Genomic DNA, 14,278 nt, shown 5'->3' on the forward strand with positions numbered 1-14,278 from the left:
CACCGACACCAGCTGGGCCTCACTAGCCTCAGCAGCCCCAAGCCCGCACCAGAGCCAAAGGGACCAAACGGCCGTCGCTGTTGTTCCTGCGGGCCTCTCGCCATCTGGCGCCTTTCCGCTTCGACTCAAGCGCGAGCTTCATCCTGATGCCCCTGGCACCCACCCAGGCCCTTCAGAAATTGTCCGCCCACGCACGCTCAGCGCTGATGGGCCTGACAAGGTGGCAACCCCTTTTTTTCCCACCAACATAATAATATCTGCATCCTCAAGGGTTGGTCCGAGACGCTTGTGGCAGCCTTCCTTGCGTCTTCCACGAGATCTTCCCCCGGATGGCCTAAACCGGGACATTACAGCGATCTTAGTGGCAGGCAGAAAGATGAGTACCTACGAGTCTACGCAAACGTACCGAATCCACGAACCAAATTCAGTATTTTTGTTTTGTCGCCCATGCCAACCTCCTGCTTGAAGATATTGCTGTTGTCCAAAGGGATACTGGACTCGCATTTTCACTGACTAAAAGAAAATCTGTTGCTCTTCTCTGTTGTGATGATACCCATGAACGCCGTCTTGAACATTGGAAGCCACAAATTCATGTAGGGAGTAGTCGTAGAAGGACGCCGCTGGCCTGGAGTCGCCCACTGTGTCCTTCCACCTATTATCGACGAATCGATCATCACAGCATCATTCTCAGAACGCCCATTATGCTTGGAGCGGGTCAACCCGGGACCTGATCCCAAGTATTGAAACCGTACCCTTCCGATCTGCTGCTGTCAACAACATCCCATAGACCCGCTCGCCTGCTGCCCACAAAGCACATCTGCCCAGTTTGTAGAATCACCAGAGGGTTGCCCGGCTCCATTTACTGATTCTTACATTCTGAAGTTTGCTGAGACCGAGGTTTCCCACCCTCTTCTTCGTCGTCTTCGTCAGACTCGGCTTCTTCCTCATCCTCGTCATCTTCGTCATCTTCGTCGTCGAACTCGGCGTCTTCGTCATCATCAAACTCCTCAAAGGCCAATGCCTCACCAGTGAACCAGTCAATGGCACGAGGAATAAGCTTCTCTTTGATGTCCTCGCCCAGCTGATAGTCAAGCTCGAGGCGCTCTTCGATGTCTGAAGCGACCTCATCTTCCTCCGTCGGGGCAACGGGTGGCGAGAAAAAGTTGAAGAAAGACTCGGTAGGAACAGTCTTCTTGATGACTCGGGTCTGCTTGGTGTCTATTCTACTTGTCAGCGATTGTCGACGTCCAAAAGTCAGAAGTTGGCTCACTCTTGTTTCTCTGCTTCTTGCTCTCAATGCGGACAGTAAGATCCTTGCCCGCTTTCCAGTCAATGGTATCGCCCTCGGCGTGATCATAGATGAAGTCGCCCCCATAGCCGCTCTCCTCTCGGTAGTAGTATGTTTTTGAAATGGTCTTGTTGGTGAATAAATCATTGGGAGCGAACTCGAAGATCAAGCGGAAACCAGGGCGATCGAGGTATTCCATGCGGATGTCGGTCAAGCAGCGGAGAGCTTCTTCGTCTCGGGCCGTGATAAGCTCAGCAAGCGAGTTCTGATTCTTCATGGCAGAAAGCCAGAATTCAGGGATACCCTTCACGTCCTCTGTAGTTGTCTTCTCGTCCTCCTTGACCGCATCTTCTTCGGGCTCTTCCTCCTCCTCCTCGGCTTTGCCAGCCTCAACTTCTTCTTCGGTAGGCTCCGCCTTGCCGTTGACAATGGCAGCACGCTTTTCGTAGAGCGGAGTGAACTTGGCAAAGTATTTCTTTTCGAGCTGGAGGACTTCTTCTTGGAATTCTGACTCCAGTTTTGCGTGGTCCTTTTGAATGCCCTTCAGTCCTGTAACCCGACGGCGGACGGGAGCCGGCAAGGACTCGATGTATCCTGAAGATCGGCCAACGAGGGAATCGAGCTTTTGCTGCATCATGGAGACAAGAGCGGGGTTCTTTGCAAATATCGAGGCGGCGGTAACACGATCGAGATCCTCTGTGAATAGGTTAACTCGATGTCGGAGTCGACGAGTTTTGCAGTTTCTCACCTTCAGCAATAGAGCTCACGTTAGGGGCAGTGGCGTGTGAGGAAATCGGCGCATTAGATGCAGGCGCTGGAGGACTGTGAGCAACATTCATCATCCAGCAAACGGTCAAGACGTACTGTTCTGCGGCGTAGGCGCGGTCAGGTTTCGAGCCTTGGGTATTTCCGCCATTTTGCTCTTGATTCAACGGGTGCAGTCTGAGGTAGGGTTCCGGGGCTTGTTGAGTGAGAAATACAAACGTTGAGTTGACGTTGGGCCTTTCAGAGCTTTTCAGCTAGCGGTTCCGTGGCTATCCAGGAGACTCTCCGAAAACGGTTCTCAGGGGAGTTTGAAGAAGAGCGTTCCTTTCTTCCGGAAAGAACGAGGTTGGCAGGAGCAGAGAAAGTGGAATAATGGAAGGATTGAAGAATTTTGGCCAGGCCGCGTGAAATGCACAGCAATAAATCAGTTTTGCCTCCGAGTCCCACGCTTTGCTGGTGGGGGAACTAGTGCAGTGCCGCTGCACCGTATCACCAGTTGGGCGCGCTAGGCCTTGCTTGAGGTGACCGTCGCCAAAAATCAGTGAAGCGGTTCTAGGTCTACAGCAGATGTTCGAGATGGCTTACTATGGAAGAGGGCGTATTGACTACGTGTAGTACTCCGTAACCATCAATCAGCCGTAGTTGTTGGCTTATTTTGAGTACAAATGGTAGAGACAGTGCACTGGGTAGTGGGCGCGATTGAGTCTGGAAAGGCTACGGAAAACTTCTGCCCGCATCATCGCTGCATCATCCCTCCCCATGTTGGCCCCCAATTCAAATCCAGATCGATATCTGTATTGCGTAGCTGCACCAAACGAGCCATCACCCAATGTCACCCTCATATACTCTGAATCAAGGATGAGTTGAGAAGCGCGTCGGCATTGTGCCTGTGGCACTTCACACCATGGACAGCAACGCGCATCATGAAGGCGCTCCTCGACGCCCCTCGCGAAGGAGGAGCTCGAGCGCAGGGAGAATGCACCGAAGAGATTCCAACTTGAGTACTGCAAGCATAGTCAGCGATGTGGAGATGTCGACCACTGATGTGTTTTCTGGGCCCATCTGTAAGTCCTTCGCCCAGCTGAGGTCGCGTGGTGGATGTGCCCTGACTTCGTTGTCTAGCGGAATCAGTGCCCTCCTCCGTGACGGGATTCGCGTACAGGGTGCCCAGAAGGCGAGCTGGGTCGATCAGTTCCTTCACATACTTTACCGAGCAAGACCAAGAATCACCGAATGTCTTCTCAGACGAAGAGGCTGTTGAAAGCGACGAAGAGCAGGGCCACATACATAATGAGGACCGAGACCTGGAGGCTGGCCTTGAGCCTACCACATCCCACCGCAAGAGTTCAAGCAGATACCGAACGTCGGTCGACCAGCCGCTCCTCCACAGACACGATTCGGCGAGAAGTGACACACAGAAACACGAGGACGGCGGCAACTTTAGCCAAAAATTATACATTGAGAATGAGGATCTGACCATGGCCATAGCTGGATTTACGACGTCCACTGTAGGCTATCTGACCTATCTGGCCATCTGCACCTTGACAGCGGGTATCGGCTATCTGGTCTTTCGCTGGGTGCCTCGGTGGCGCATATCTCTCATTGGATCTTCAGCACCCCTCAGAAAGTGCTCTTGGGTTGTCGTAGAGGTGAGCTATGGCCCAGAGCGACCGCGTCCCAAGAAGAAGGCTAAGAAATCTCAGAATCAATGGGGCGAATTCACGGTTCATTATGTGGTTTCTGAGGACTATGGCCATCCCATGTCATCAGTTTTCACACGCTCTGGCAAGGAAAATCTCAATGGATATCACTACGACAACGACGCCGAGTTGCGGCGCCTACGGTATCTGGATTATAGATACATGAGGCTCTTGTACTACCCGGTTGAGGATAAATTCGTCTTGAACAACGACTGGTGGGATCCACAATGGGTGTCGGTGAAAGCCCTTCGGGAGGGTCTTGACACCGAAGAAAGAGACCCGAGAGATCAAGTCTTTGGAAAGAATATGATTGAGATCCAACAGAAGACTATTCCAGAATTGCTGCTCGATGAGGTTTGCTGCTCCTAGATCCAATTATCCTTCGAGCGCTGACTTTGGGCAAGGCTTTTCACCCCTTTTACATCTTCCAGGTCGCCAGCCTCATCCTCTGGTCATTGGACGAGTACTACTACTATGCCGCGGCAATCTTTGTGATCTCCGTCTTCTCCATTACCACTACTGTTGTGGAGACTCGTTCGGTACGCGTTCTTGTGATTGTGGCTTGGATCGACGGAGATGCTGATGGGCTTGCAGACAATGCGACGACTGAGAGAAATCTCGCGCTTTGAGTGCGACGTTCGTGTTCTCCGCAATGGCTTTTGTAAGCACTTGTGGCATTAGAACTAAGTCTGTACTAACGCTGGTGTAGGGCGTTCCGCGCTGTCGAGTGAACTTGTCCCTGGCGACGTATATGAGGTCTCTGATCCCTCTCTGTCACAACTTCCTTGTGACAGTCTGCTCCTTGCAGGCGATTGCATCATCAATGAAAGCATGCTTACCGGTAAGCTCCAGGGACAATTGCCTATCTCCAAGCTGATTGCGTAGGCGAATCTATTCCTGTATCAAAAATTCCTATCACCGACGAGGCTCTGCCCTACGTTGATCTAGGCGCAACGTCAATCCACCCAAGTGTAGCCCGTCACTTTCTTTTCTGCGGCACGAAAATCATTCGTGCAAGGCGACCGCAGGATACCGAGGACGACGAAGCTGTTGCCCTTGCTATGGTTGTCCGTACTGGATTCAACACAACCAAAGGTGCTCTAGTCCGGTCCATGCTCTTCCCTAAGCCATCAGGCTTCAGGTTCTACCGTGACTCTTTCCGGTACATTTCGGTGATGGGCATCATCGCGGCGGTCGGGTTCATTGCTTCATTCATCAATTTTGTCAAGTTGGGACTCGCCTGGCATCTGATCATTGTCAGGGCACTGGATCTCATCACAATCGTAGTGCCTCCCGCTCTCCCGGCTACTTTGACTATCGGCACGAATTTCGCCTTGGCTCGACTCAGAAAACTACAGATTTTCTGCATCAGCCCGCAAAGAGTCAATGTTGCTGGAAAGTTGGACGTCGTGTGTTTCGACAAGACGGGGACTTTGACGGAAGATGGCCTTGATGTTCTCGGTGTACGACTTGTGCAACATCCGGAAATACGCTTTGGGGACATCCTGGAGGAGGCGCGTGAGCTTCTTCCCCCAGCTTCCTACGATCGTGATCCAACGGTCGACTACCGAGTCAATAAAAATATGCTCTACACAATGGCCACATGCCATTCCCTTCGGCTGGTCGAGGACGAATTGATTGGCGACCCGCTCGATCTCAAGATGTTCCAATTTACCGAATGGTCATTCGAAGAGGGTTCCCGTAACACGAGCCACTTTATCGAGCCTGGAACACACCAGACAGCGCCAAGCGTGGCACGTCCTCCACATGGCTTCGAGTATGATTTGGAAGACTCTCAGGATAATGAGAACCCGGTGCGCGTCGAACTGGGCATCCTGCGTTCGTTCGAATTCGTCTCGCATCTGAGACGAGCCAGTGTCATTGTGCGGCAACATTGTGATCCAGGTGTCAATATCTACGTCAAAGGGGCACCAGAAGTCATGAAGGACATCTGCACTGCATCAAGCATTCCTGATGATTTTGACGACCTACTGAACTACTACACCCATAAAGGATTCCGAGTTATCGCCTGCGCCTCGAAATATATTTCGAGACTCAGCTGGGACGACGTACAGAACATGGAACGGTCCGAAGCCGAATCACGTCTTTCGCTAATCGGCTTCATAATTTTCGAAAACAAGCTCAAGGAAATCACGACTGAGATCATTGAAGAACTGAACGAAGCCAAAATCCGAAATGTCATGTGTACAGGAGACAACATCCTCACTGCTATCAGCGTGGCGAGAGAGTGTGGCATCATTGATCGTAATGCACACTGCTTTGTACCTCATTTCATTGAGGGTGACAAGATGGATGGCAAAGCACGCATCTGCTGGGAAAGTGTCGACAATCAAATCTATCAACTTGATGAATATACTTTGCTGCCTCAGCCGCTGCCAGCCGAAGACGACAATGCAGCCCCATATGATGCAATCGCCATCGGCGATTATACACTGGCAGTCACTGGCGATGCTTTCCGCTGGATCATTGATTTTGGATCCACAGAGGTGTTGCAACGGATGCTCGTCAAAGGGGCAGTCTTCGCTCGAATGTCTCCAGATGAGAAGCACGAGCTTGTAGAGAAGCTACAGAGCATCGACTACTGCTGTGGGTTTTGTGGTGACGGTGCAAACGACTGCGGTGCACTCAAGGCTGCAGACGTTGGTGTCTCACTGTCAGAAGCTGAGGCATCTGTCGCTGCCCCATTCACCAGCCATATTTTCGATATTTCCTGCGTACCCGCCCTGATCAAGGAAGGCCGTGCTGCTTTAGTAACCAGTTTCTGCTGCTTCAAGTACATGAGCTTGTACTCGGCCATTCAGTTCACGTCTGTCAGCTTCCTATATGCGTCGGCTTCGAACCTGGGAGATTTCCAGTTCCTCTTCATCGACCTTGCGTTGATCTTGCCACTGGCAATATTCATGGGCTGGACTGGCGCCTATCCGGTTCTGAGCAAGAAGCGTCCTACCGCAAGCCTTGTATCACGAAAGGTTTTGACGCCGCTGCTGGGTCAGATCGTGCTTTCGGTACTTGTTCAACTCGTCGTGTTCGAGACGGTCCAACAACAACCTTGGTATATACCACCACGACTGGACAAGGAAAAGTCCAACGTCGACAACTCTCAAAATACCGCCTTGTTTTTGGCGTCCTGCTTCCAGTATACACTTTCCAGTGTTGTTCTCAGCGTCGGGCCACCATTCCGACAGTCCCTGGGGACGAATGTGCCCTTCTGCGTGACGATCGTGACGGCGCTCCTGATTTCCTTATACATGCTTCTCGACCCTGCCAAATGGGTGGCGAATTTCATGGACCTGACGGAGATGGCAGCGGACTATGAAGTCTTCCTGCTGGTGTTGGCTGTGGCTGGGTTTGCCATTGCCTATCTAGCGGAGCAATATCTTTTTCCTCTGCTGGCGAAATACATTGGACGGCTCAAATCGAGGTTGAGACCCGGACACCCGAAAAAGAGAAAGCAGTATAAGCTCATTGCGGAAGATATCCAGATCAGTACATAGAGGGCTGTATGCATGCACATCGATCGGGTTAGAATAAAAAGAATAAAGAGCTACCAAATGAAAGGAGGAGAACTCTACTAATTCGTTTGGCCTGTGCCATTTTGTACGGCAGTTATACCTACACTTTGTGTACTGTATCCAAGCGCCTGTACCATCCCACCAGGACATCACCTCGAGTGTGCCATATGCCGCTCACCGAACCGGTCCTCTGCCAATCTTACCGCAGCCACCTTTTCACGCAGACGACCTTACAGTACTGTAGCTCGAGGCGGATAGGGGACCAGGATTTAAGAATCTGTCACGGACGCAGGTGGCAACGGTAGCTAGAGTGGGCGTTGCCGCACTTGGCTATTACTACAAGCGAGTCCTCAGCATTCAGCCGAGGCGCTGAATTGCCCATCCTAGGGTATATGGCTATTGCAAAAGGCGAAGCGACTGTGAGTGAGGAAGGGCAAGCTCGGGCTTTTTTAACGGCGAGGAAGCGTATGGTTGGTGCAGGTTCCTGAACGGCGAGAATCGAGACACGATATAACTGGGATTTTGTCGATGTGTCTTTTTTCGTGTGAAAAGACACTGAAGAAGAGAACAGAGGAAGAAGCGTGCAACGAAGACGGTTGATGGAGAGATTGCTGTTCATTAGCCTTCAAATCTCTTACACATATGTATTTATTGGACTGGTCTTGTGGGTAGAGGCAGGCTCTAGCGCCGCGAAAAACAGTGTATGCTTTGATTCCCTCCTTTCCCAGGACCGTCGCATAGAGCACTCTTGATCTTGTTTCCCATGGAGTAACGCCGGTCCATGCTTAGCAGCCGTATATACAATGGGGTGGCTGTTTGCGTCGCGCTTGTTCCCGAGCTTCGATGTTTCGTCCGGACAGCCGTGGCCTTTCGACTTCACCCGCCTCTTCTCCTCTTCCTGTCCCGGTGCTTCACGGCATTTTCTCTGCTTCGTTCATCCCATGGTGATCATCTGTTGATCCGCACGCCCCTTCCATTGCATTTCTAGTGGTCCCAAGGGTGCTTCAATCCAAGTAACGCAGGTCCATCCTGCTTCGCTCTGTAAAACAGCTACACCTCATTGTCAGCTTGGGCACTTGCGAAACTCGACGGGCGTCGGGTTGGAACTTACAAAGAACCACATTGCAGCTCCTAATCCTGTGGCGCAGAATCTGTAGAACGGTCGTGTGGCATTGATTTGACGGACGGGGTGATTGCCTTGCCAGACGGGTTTGGCCATCGCAAACTCGGCTTTCGGAACTGCAGGAGGAGCTGAGAGGGTGCCTAATGAACAAAGAGGAGGTAGCTGGGGTGTTCCGGTGGGATGGGCAGTTGAGGAAGCGGTTGAGTGCGTACGAAGAAGGGTGCAATTGAGGTGCAGTGCTATGACAGCCGGGTTGGAGGTGGAGCTAGCGTTGCGCTGGCAGCGCCTATGGTTCACCGTTGATCTTGACATGTTATTTGAACATTTTTGGCCATCTGAGTAGAAGCTGCAACACGCCTTCACCAGCAAATGGGCTACTCAGACATTACATACTGAAAGAGCACAGGCGATGCCATTATTATTCTAGATCAGTGCGTCCGCGGCTCCCTAGGACACCATTAAGGCGGGATTTGTATCGACCTTCTCGAAATTCGACAAGGTGAGTACCAGAATTCTCTCGCACCGGCAACGATACGTATGGACCTAGGAGACAATATGCGAGTACTTGAATGTTAAAGGATATTCGAGCCGACACCGCGTCCATTTCATTCCGCTATGGGGTTTCCAAAATACGAATGTACGAGGAGGAAGGGCTTGAAAACGAGGTTGCTAATCACTTCTCCGGGCACGGGCAGCCTCGTCGGCTATCTTAGGGGTGGTTGAATAGTCGGTCAACGCATTCCATAAACGGGTCATGCTTACTTGACGCGACTTCGAGCATTACTTCAGCTGACAAGGGTGGATATTTGATCCAATTGAAACCGGGGAACGTGGGTGTCTGGTCGGTGTGCACTCGGTCGCAACCCGTATGGTACTCGTAAGTGGCACAGGGTGATCGAGTGCACATCGAGAGGCTGTAGACACATCAAAGAGGTAGCGTAGCAGGAGGAAGCGGCGGGGAGCCGAGGCGATCGAGGTCTCGCACACCCTCTCTGAAGCGTGCGCTGTGGAGGTTGATGGTTGATAGAGTACGTGGGCCAGTCCATGGGTATTTTTGGCCATGTCAGTAGTAAAGAAGTGAATGTATCACGTCGAAAGAGCCGACGAGAGGAGCCACCAGCGTCACCAGAGCCCATCAGAACAGGAGTAATCAGTGTCATCATAATCATCGAGTGCGAGCAAGCTTCCACGAGCCCGGCAAAGACGAAAAAGGGTCCAAAATAGAGTTAATCGTTGTCACACATGGGGTGCTCAGAGGAAAATGACTCGGATCATTGTTTCGTCCACATTTTGAATGCCTTAGGGATGAAATAGTGGGTGTTGAAGTCCTGCAGCTCCAGCTTCTCGGCCGATGTATGCGCCCGCAAGCCGTGACTCGGGACCATTTTATGCCCTTCGCCCTCCGAGTCGCCGATTGGGGAGAATGAACTGGGCACCCAGCTGGGATCGAGGCGGCGAGGGCGGGTAGGGACCAGCAAAGGAGTAGCCGAAGTCTGTACGAGGTTAGGCGAGTCGGTTCTGGAGGTGGCAAAGGCTGTGGATGCTGCTTGGACACTGGATAGACGCTGCACAAGAGAGGAATAAGGTGGATGATGCAGTGTGTGCAGGAGGCCAGGAGGCCAGGAGCGCAGGCTGGGCGAGGCCGCAGTTTGCAGGGGCCGCAGGTGGCAGGATGATATCAGCGATTCCCCTTCCAGCTCAATCAGATTTGTCCCCTTTGGTGCCTTCATGCCATCACCACGGTCATCGCTATTCTCCTCCCCCTGCATTTCCCGTCTCCTGGGCCATCTTGGGCGTTCGTTCCGGCCAGCCCGTTCGGTCGCTAAGATAATTTTGATCATGGGCAAAAAGAGGGTCTCTTGAGCAAATGGCTTCCCTTGAAATCTGTCGGCACGCCTAATATCACACATCTTGTCCTGCGGTGTAGCAGCTGTCAACTGCATCATTATACCATTCTTCCTACTATAATGAATTATTGATATCCAACATCCTTGATCCCTCCCTTAGAAGCTGTCCAACGTCGCTACACACCTAGAGGTCCCTGTCATTTGTACTCTGTCGTCGAATCTCCGAGTCTCCGTCCGCAGCCTGAACATCCAGTCGTTGGACTGTCCTATTATTTCCTTGGCTACTTCGCAACAACCCTCGAACCCGAGATGAGCAACCTCTACAGAACCCTGACCGGTCAATCGCAAAAGTCGCATCATTCGGATCATTCTGTGGGCACGCATGCCCATCCGACCTTGACAAGAACCACCACTGCAGACCCTCTAACCGGCACCCTCAATCATTTAAATCCTATTCAAGAACAAAAGCTCCATGAGTTCAAGGACCGACTGCGAGAAGGGGGATGGTGGTCGCCCGATGGCGTCAATGGCAAGCCCACCCACGATGATGGAACTCTTCTGTACGATGTCATCTTGGTTCATGTGCTACCGACGTGTTGGTTCCCCGCTGACTTGTCCATCATGACAGCCGATACTTGCGCGCCCGGAAGTTCGATGTTCAAGGTGCAATCGGGCAGTTCACAGAGACGGAACAATGGCTGAAAGAGCAGCGGGTAGAAGAGCTATACGACAACTTTGATATCGAGGCGTATGAGAAGGCACGGCTAATGGTAAGCCAACGGCGTCGATCGCAACCGCGCACTGAGATGCACGCCGGATATCTGACTGTTGGTTTTCAAAACTACAGTATCCCCAATGGACCGGCCACCGGGACAAACGAGGGATTCCCATCTACGTCTACGTGATCAAGGGCCTTGACAGCAAAAATGTGCAGAGATACCAGAAAGACTCGCAGGCCTACAAGGACAGCCTTCCGAACCACAAAAATCTCGCTACACCCGCCAAACTTCTGCCTCTGTTCGCCCTATACCAGAACCTGCTCAACTTCGTCCTCCCCCTCGTTTCCACGCTCGAGAGACCGAATCCTGAAGTGCCCGTAACGAACTCTACGAACATTGTCGATATTTCGGGTGTAGGATTGACGCAGTTCTGGAATCTAAAGGCGCACATGCAGGATGCCTCTATTTTAGCAACCGCACATTATCCCGAGACTCTAGACAGAATTTTTGTGAGCGAATACACCCCTGTGAGTTCGGCAGGCAAGAAGAGCTAATTGTGATCAGATAATTGGCGCCCCTGCATTCTTTCCCACCGTCTGGGGTTGGATCAAACGTTGGTTCGATCCTGTAACTGTCTCCAAGATCTTCATCCTCAGCAAAAATGACGTGAAACCCACCTTGGCCAAATTTATGGATACAAAGGACTTTCCAAAACGGTACGGCGGTGATCTCAACTGGGACTGGGGTGATCTGCCGCATCTGGACGACGAGACTCGTACAGCTCTGGAAAAAGACGGGAATAAAGGCTGGGTAAGGGGGCCTTGCCTTTGGCTCGACGGGCAGAGAGTACCCGTTGGGTCTGAAAAGGGCAAACTCAGACGGCCGACCGTAGACATTGAGAAGATGAAACCAGTTGTCTATGCAGCGGATTATACAGAATTCCCCGTTCACCCGGAAAAAAAGGTATCTTCAGGTGGGAAGACACCAGTGCCCAATGGAACTGCGTCGCCGCATCATGAAGCTGAAGAGGCTGCAGTGGCTGCAACCGGAGGAGCTACAGTTGCGAACCTGATAGCAACTCAAACGAATTCAGATCGCCCTGCGCAAGCATCACAGACAGCAACACCGTCGTCAGCACCGCCGCAGTCACAACCGGAATCCGCATCACAACCGCTTCCTCATCCACCCTCCCAACCCGATCCCGGTCCTCTTCCAGCCCACTCCATCGCCATGACGGCCGCCATCGAAGAGAAACTGGCCCAAGAATCAATTTCGGCCATCCCTCCTACCGCCAACGGTCATATGAATGGCCATACCACAGGTCCCGGGGAAGGAAACCCCGAAGTATTTGTGTCGAGCGACGCCAGTAAAGGACTGGCAATCGAGGCCCAGAAATTGACGATTTCAGAGGCGGGAAAGAGGGATGGAGAGAGCGAGCGTCCGGTTATAGAGAGATTTGTGACCGCCACGGAAGTTTAATCCAACTCCAGCACGATCTCGAGATTTTGTGGAGAGGTGAAGAATGGAAAGCTGCGGCTGTTTCTAAGCTCATCGGCGAGGGGTGTTGGGGCTCTGGCCTGACTGCGCCCATGGTTATGGCACGGGTTTTCTCCAGCCCAACCGCTAACTGCTGTAATGGTGCTGGGAGACCGAAGCAGCGATTCCAATGCCCGGAAAGTTTTCACAATTTGCCTATGGAGGCTCATCTTGGAAGTCTGGTCTGCATTTCTTGAGGGAGCGGCGTGCGGTTCTTCATTGTGCCCTCGGATGTTCTGGAGCCAGGTTGTTGTGCGGTTGGCATTTTAATGCCGTACGGAAAAATACCCCTACAGAGAGAGTATATAATGATAACCTTGGACGGAACATGTTTGTTGATCGTGGATGCCGCAAGTGCTTGTAGGTTTTTGCTATCTATGTATGGGATCATTTACTGCGTACACGAAGATAGCCGAAAAGCCACTTTTGTTGAAACTTTGACACACAGAAGCCGTTCCATGTCACCGTCAATCTTGTTCGAATCTCGAGATCCTTACATATGCGCGTTCGTCCCGGTCGTCGAATATCATGTCTTCAAGATTTCCTCCTGCAGTTTCATCTGGGGTTGGGGAGTCCGATGTTGGTTCCGATCGGACATGGTGACATGGTGCTTCGGGTGATCGTCTTGTTTTCATGTCATTCATGCGGCAATGCCAATGACCCCGCAAGCAGGTCGAGGACCCGCGTTGCCCGTCTTCTTGCTCTCTTCATTCCCGCCCTTGCCGAGGTCATCAGTGCCCGCGTGGACGACGATGGTTCGCTGTCAGCCATATTAGTTTATGATCAACGAAAGACATTGGCGTGTACATGAGAACAGATCTTGGGGAAAGCTGCTAAGAGGGATGTTCTTTCTGGATATACGTACGCCGAGAACGCTGTGCTCGCCAATCAGCTTGACGAAGCTGTCGCTGACGCTGCCTTTGGCATTGCCCTGAGCATCGGTCTTAATGTTACCCAGATCACCAACGTGTCGTTCCTGATCAGTCGGGGCGCCGTGGGTCTTGCCGTGTGGGTTGTCTAGGAGCATATTCGACATCAGTATATCGACCTTGTGTGTTCACTCTTCCTCTTGAGGCCCCAAGGAGCCGACATGGCAGGTGGACGTACAGTGAGGACCAGCGCTGGTGCAGCCGTTGGTGTTGTCACCGAATTGGTGCACGTGCATACCACGCTCAGCGTTCGGGTCGTGGCCCTGGATGTCCCAGGTGATGGTGGTGGGAGACGACTCGGAAGTCTGCTCGAAGGTCACCTGGCCGGTGATCTTGGAGTCTCCACGGATGACAGCAACTAAGAAGAGGAAGTGTCAGTGAGGGTTGATTCATGAAACAGGGCGCGGATGGGATGAGCTGGGCCGACTGCAGTCTCCAGGGAGATGGAGATGTGCTCTGGCCGGACTGATTGATGGCTGAGAGACCGGGAATCATGGTCGGGACAACCCGTAGAACCCTGATCCGGGGGATTGGAGAAGGACTCACCTGCTTTGACCATTTTGGCGACTTGGATTGTGATTGTACAGAGAGAATTGGGTGTTACAGCGTGTACCAAAGTGAAGCAAAGATGATGACGACCGTTTTGAGAAGATGGAAGCCGGAAGAGTTTTCACGAAAGAAGGAACCAGGGAGGTAATCAGAGGCCGGTGGAGTTAAGGAAGAACGAAGCCTCCGCCTCCTACAAGCGGGCACAATGTACGATGAAGCAATTGAACCTGGAATGAGGGGCTGCATGATGCATATCGCCATCACAGTGAGGGGCACCAGTGCCAAGACC

General features: G+C 52.2%; 4 protein-coding genes across 5 annotated transcripts; 2 read left to right on the plus strand and 2 right to left on the minus strand.

Moving 5' to 3' along the window:
* Positions 1 to 410: 410 nt before the first annotated feature.
* PV07_06581 (uncharacterized protein) lies at positions 411 to 2,500 on the minus strand. The gene is made up of 4 exons (XM_016393569.1): positions 2,153 to 2,500; positions 2,037 to 2,102; positions 1,271 to 1,984; positions 411 to 1,218 (listed from the first exon to the last, which is right to left on the minus strand). Exons 1-4 carry the CDS (start codon positions 2,202 to 2,204, stop codon positions 860 to 862), a joined length of 1,191 nt encoding a protein of 396 aa, XP_016246988.1. The 5' UTR covers positions 2,205 to 2,500; the 3' UTR covers positions 411 to 859.
* Positions 2,501 to 2,758: 258 nt separating this feature from the next.
* On the plus strand, positions 2,759 to 7,385 carry PV07_06582 (uncharacterized protein). Its single transcript, XM_016393570.1, has 7 exons — positions 2,759 to 3,117; positions 3,176 to 3,702; positions 3,757 to 4,107; positions 4,158 to 4,292; positions 4,348 to 4,414; positions 4,463 to 4,594; positions 4,639 to 7,385. Exons 1-7 carry the CDS (start codon positions 2,958 to 2,960, stop codon positions 7,266 to 7,268), a joined length of 4,002 nt encoding a protein of 1,333 aa, XP_016246989.1. The 5' UTR covers positions 2,759 to 2,957; the 3' UTR covers positions 7,269 to 7,385.
* A 2,748-nt stretch (positions 7,386 to 10,133) lies between these two features.
* PV07_06583 lies at positions 10,134 to 12,951 on the plus strand. 2 transcript variants are annotated; one of them, XM_016393571.1, is made up of 4 exons: positions 10,134 to 10,816; positions 10,885 to 11,026; positions 11,104 to 11,484; positions 11,540 to 12,951. In XM_016393571.1, exons 1-4 carry the CDS (start codon positions 10,566 to 10,568, stop codon positions 12,452 to 12,454), a joined length of 1,689 nt encoding a protein of 562 aa, XP_016246990.1. In that variant the 5' UTR covers positions 10,134 to 10,565; the 3' UTR covers positions 12,455 to 12,951. The 2 variants fall into 2 exon arrangements, with proteins under 2 accessions (XP_016246990.1, XP_016246991.1); XM_016393572.1 differs by having other exon boundaries at positions 10,134 to 11,026.
* Positions 12,805 to 14,211, minus strand: PV07_06584 (superoxide dismutase [Cu-Zn]). The gene is made up of 4 exons (XM_016393573.1): positions 13,987 to 14,211; positions 13,619 to 13,798; positions 13,377 to 13,528; positions 12,805 to 13,271 (listed from the first exon to the last, which is right to left on the minus strand). Exons 1-4 carry the CDS (start codon positions 13,997 to 13,999, stop codon positions 13,152 to 13,154), a joined length of 465 nt encoding a protein of 154 aa, XP_016246992.1. The 5' UTR covers positions 14,000 to 14,211; the 3' UTR covers positions 12,805 to 13,151.
* Positions 14,212 to 14,278: the final 67 nt, after the last annotated feature.

This window comes from Cladophialophora immunda, assembly GCF_000835495.1.
Source record: "Cladophialophora immunda strain CBS 83496 unplaced genomic scaffold supercont1.4, whole genome shotgun sequence".
Lineage (NCBI taxonomy): Eukaryota > Fungi > Ascomycota > Eurotiomycetes > Chaetothyriales > Herpotrichiellaceae > Cladophialophora > Cladophialophora immunda.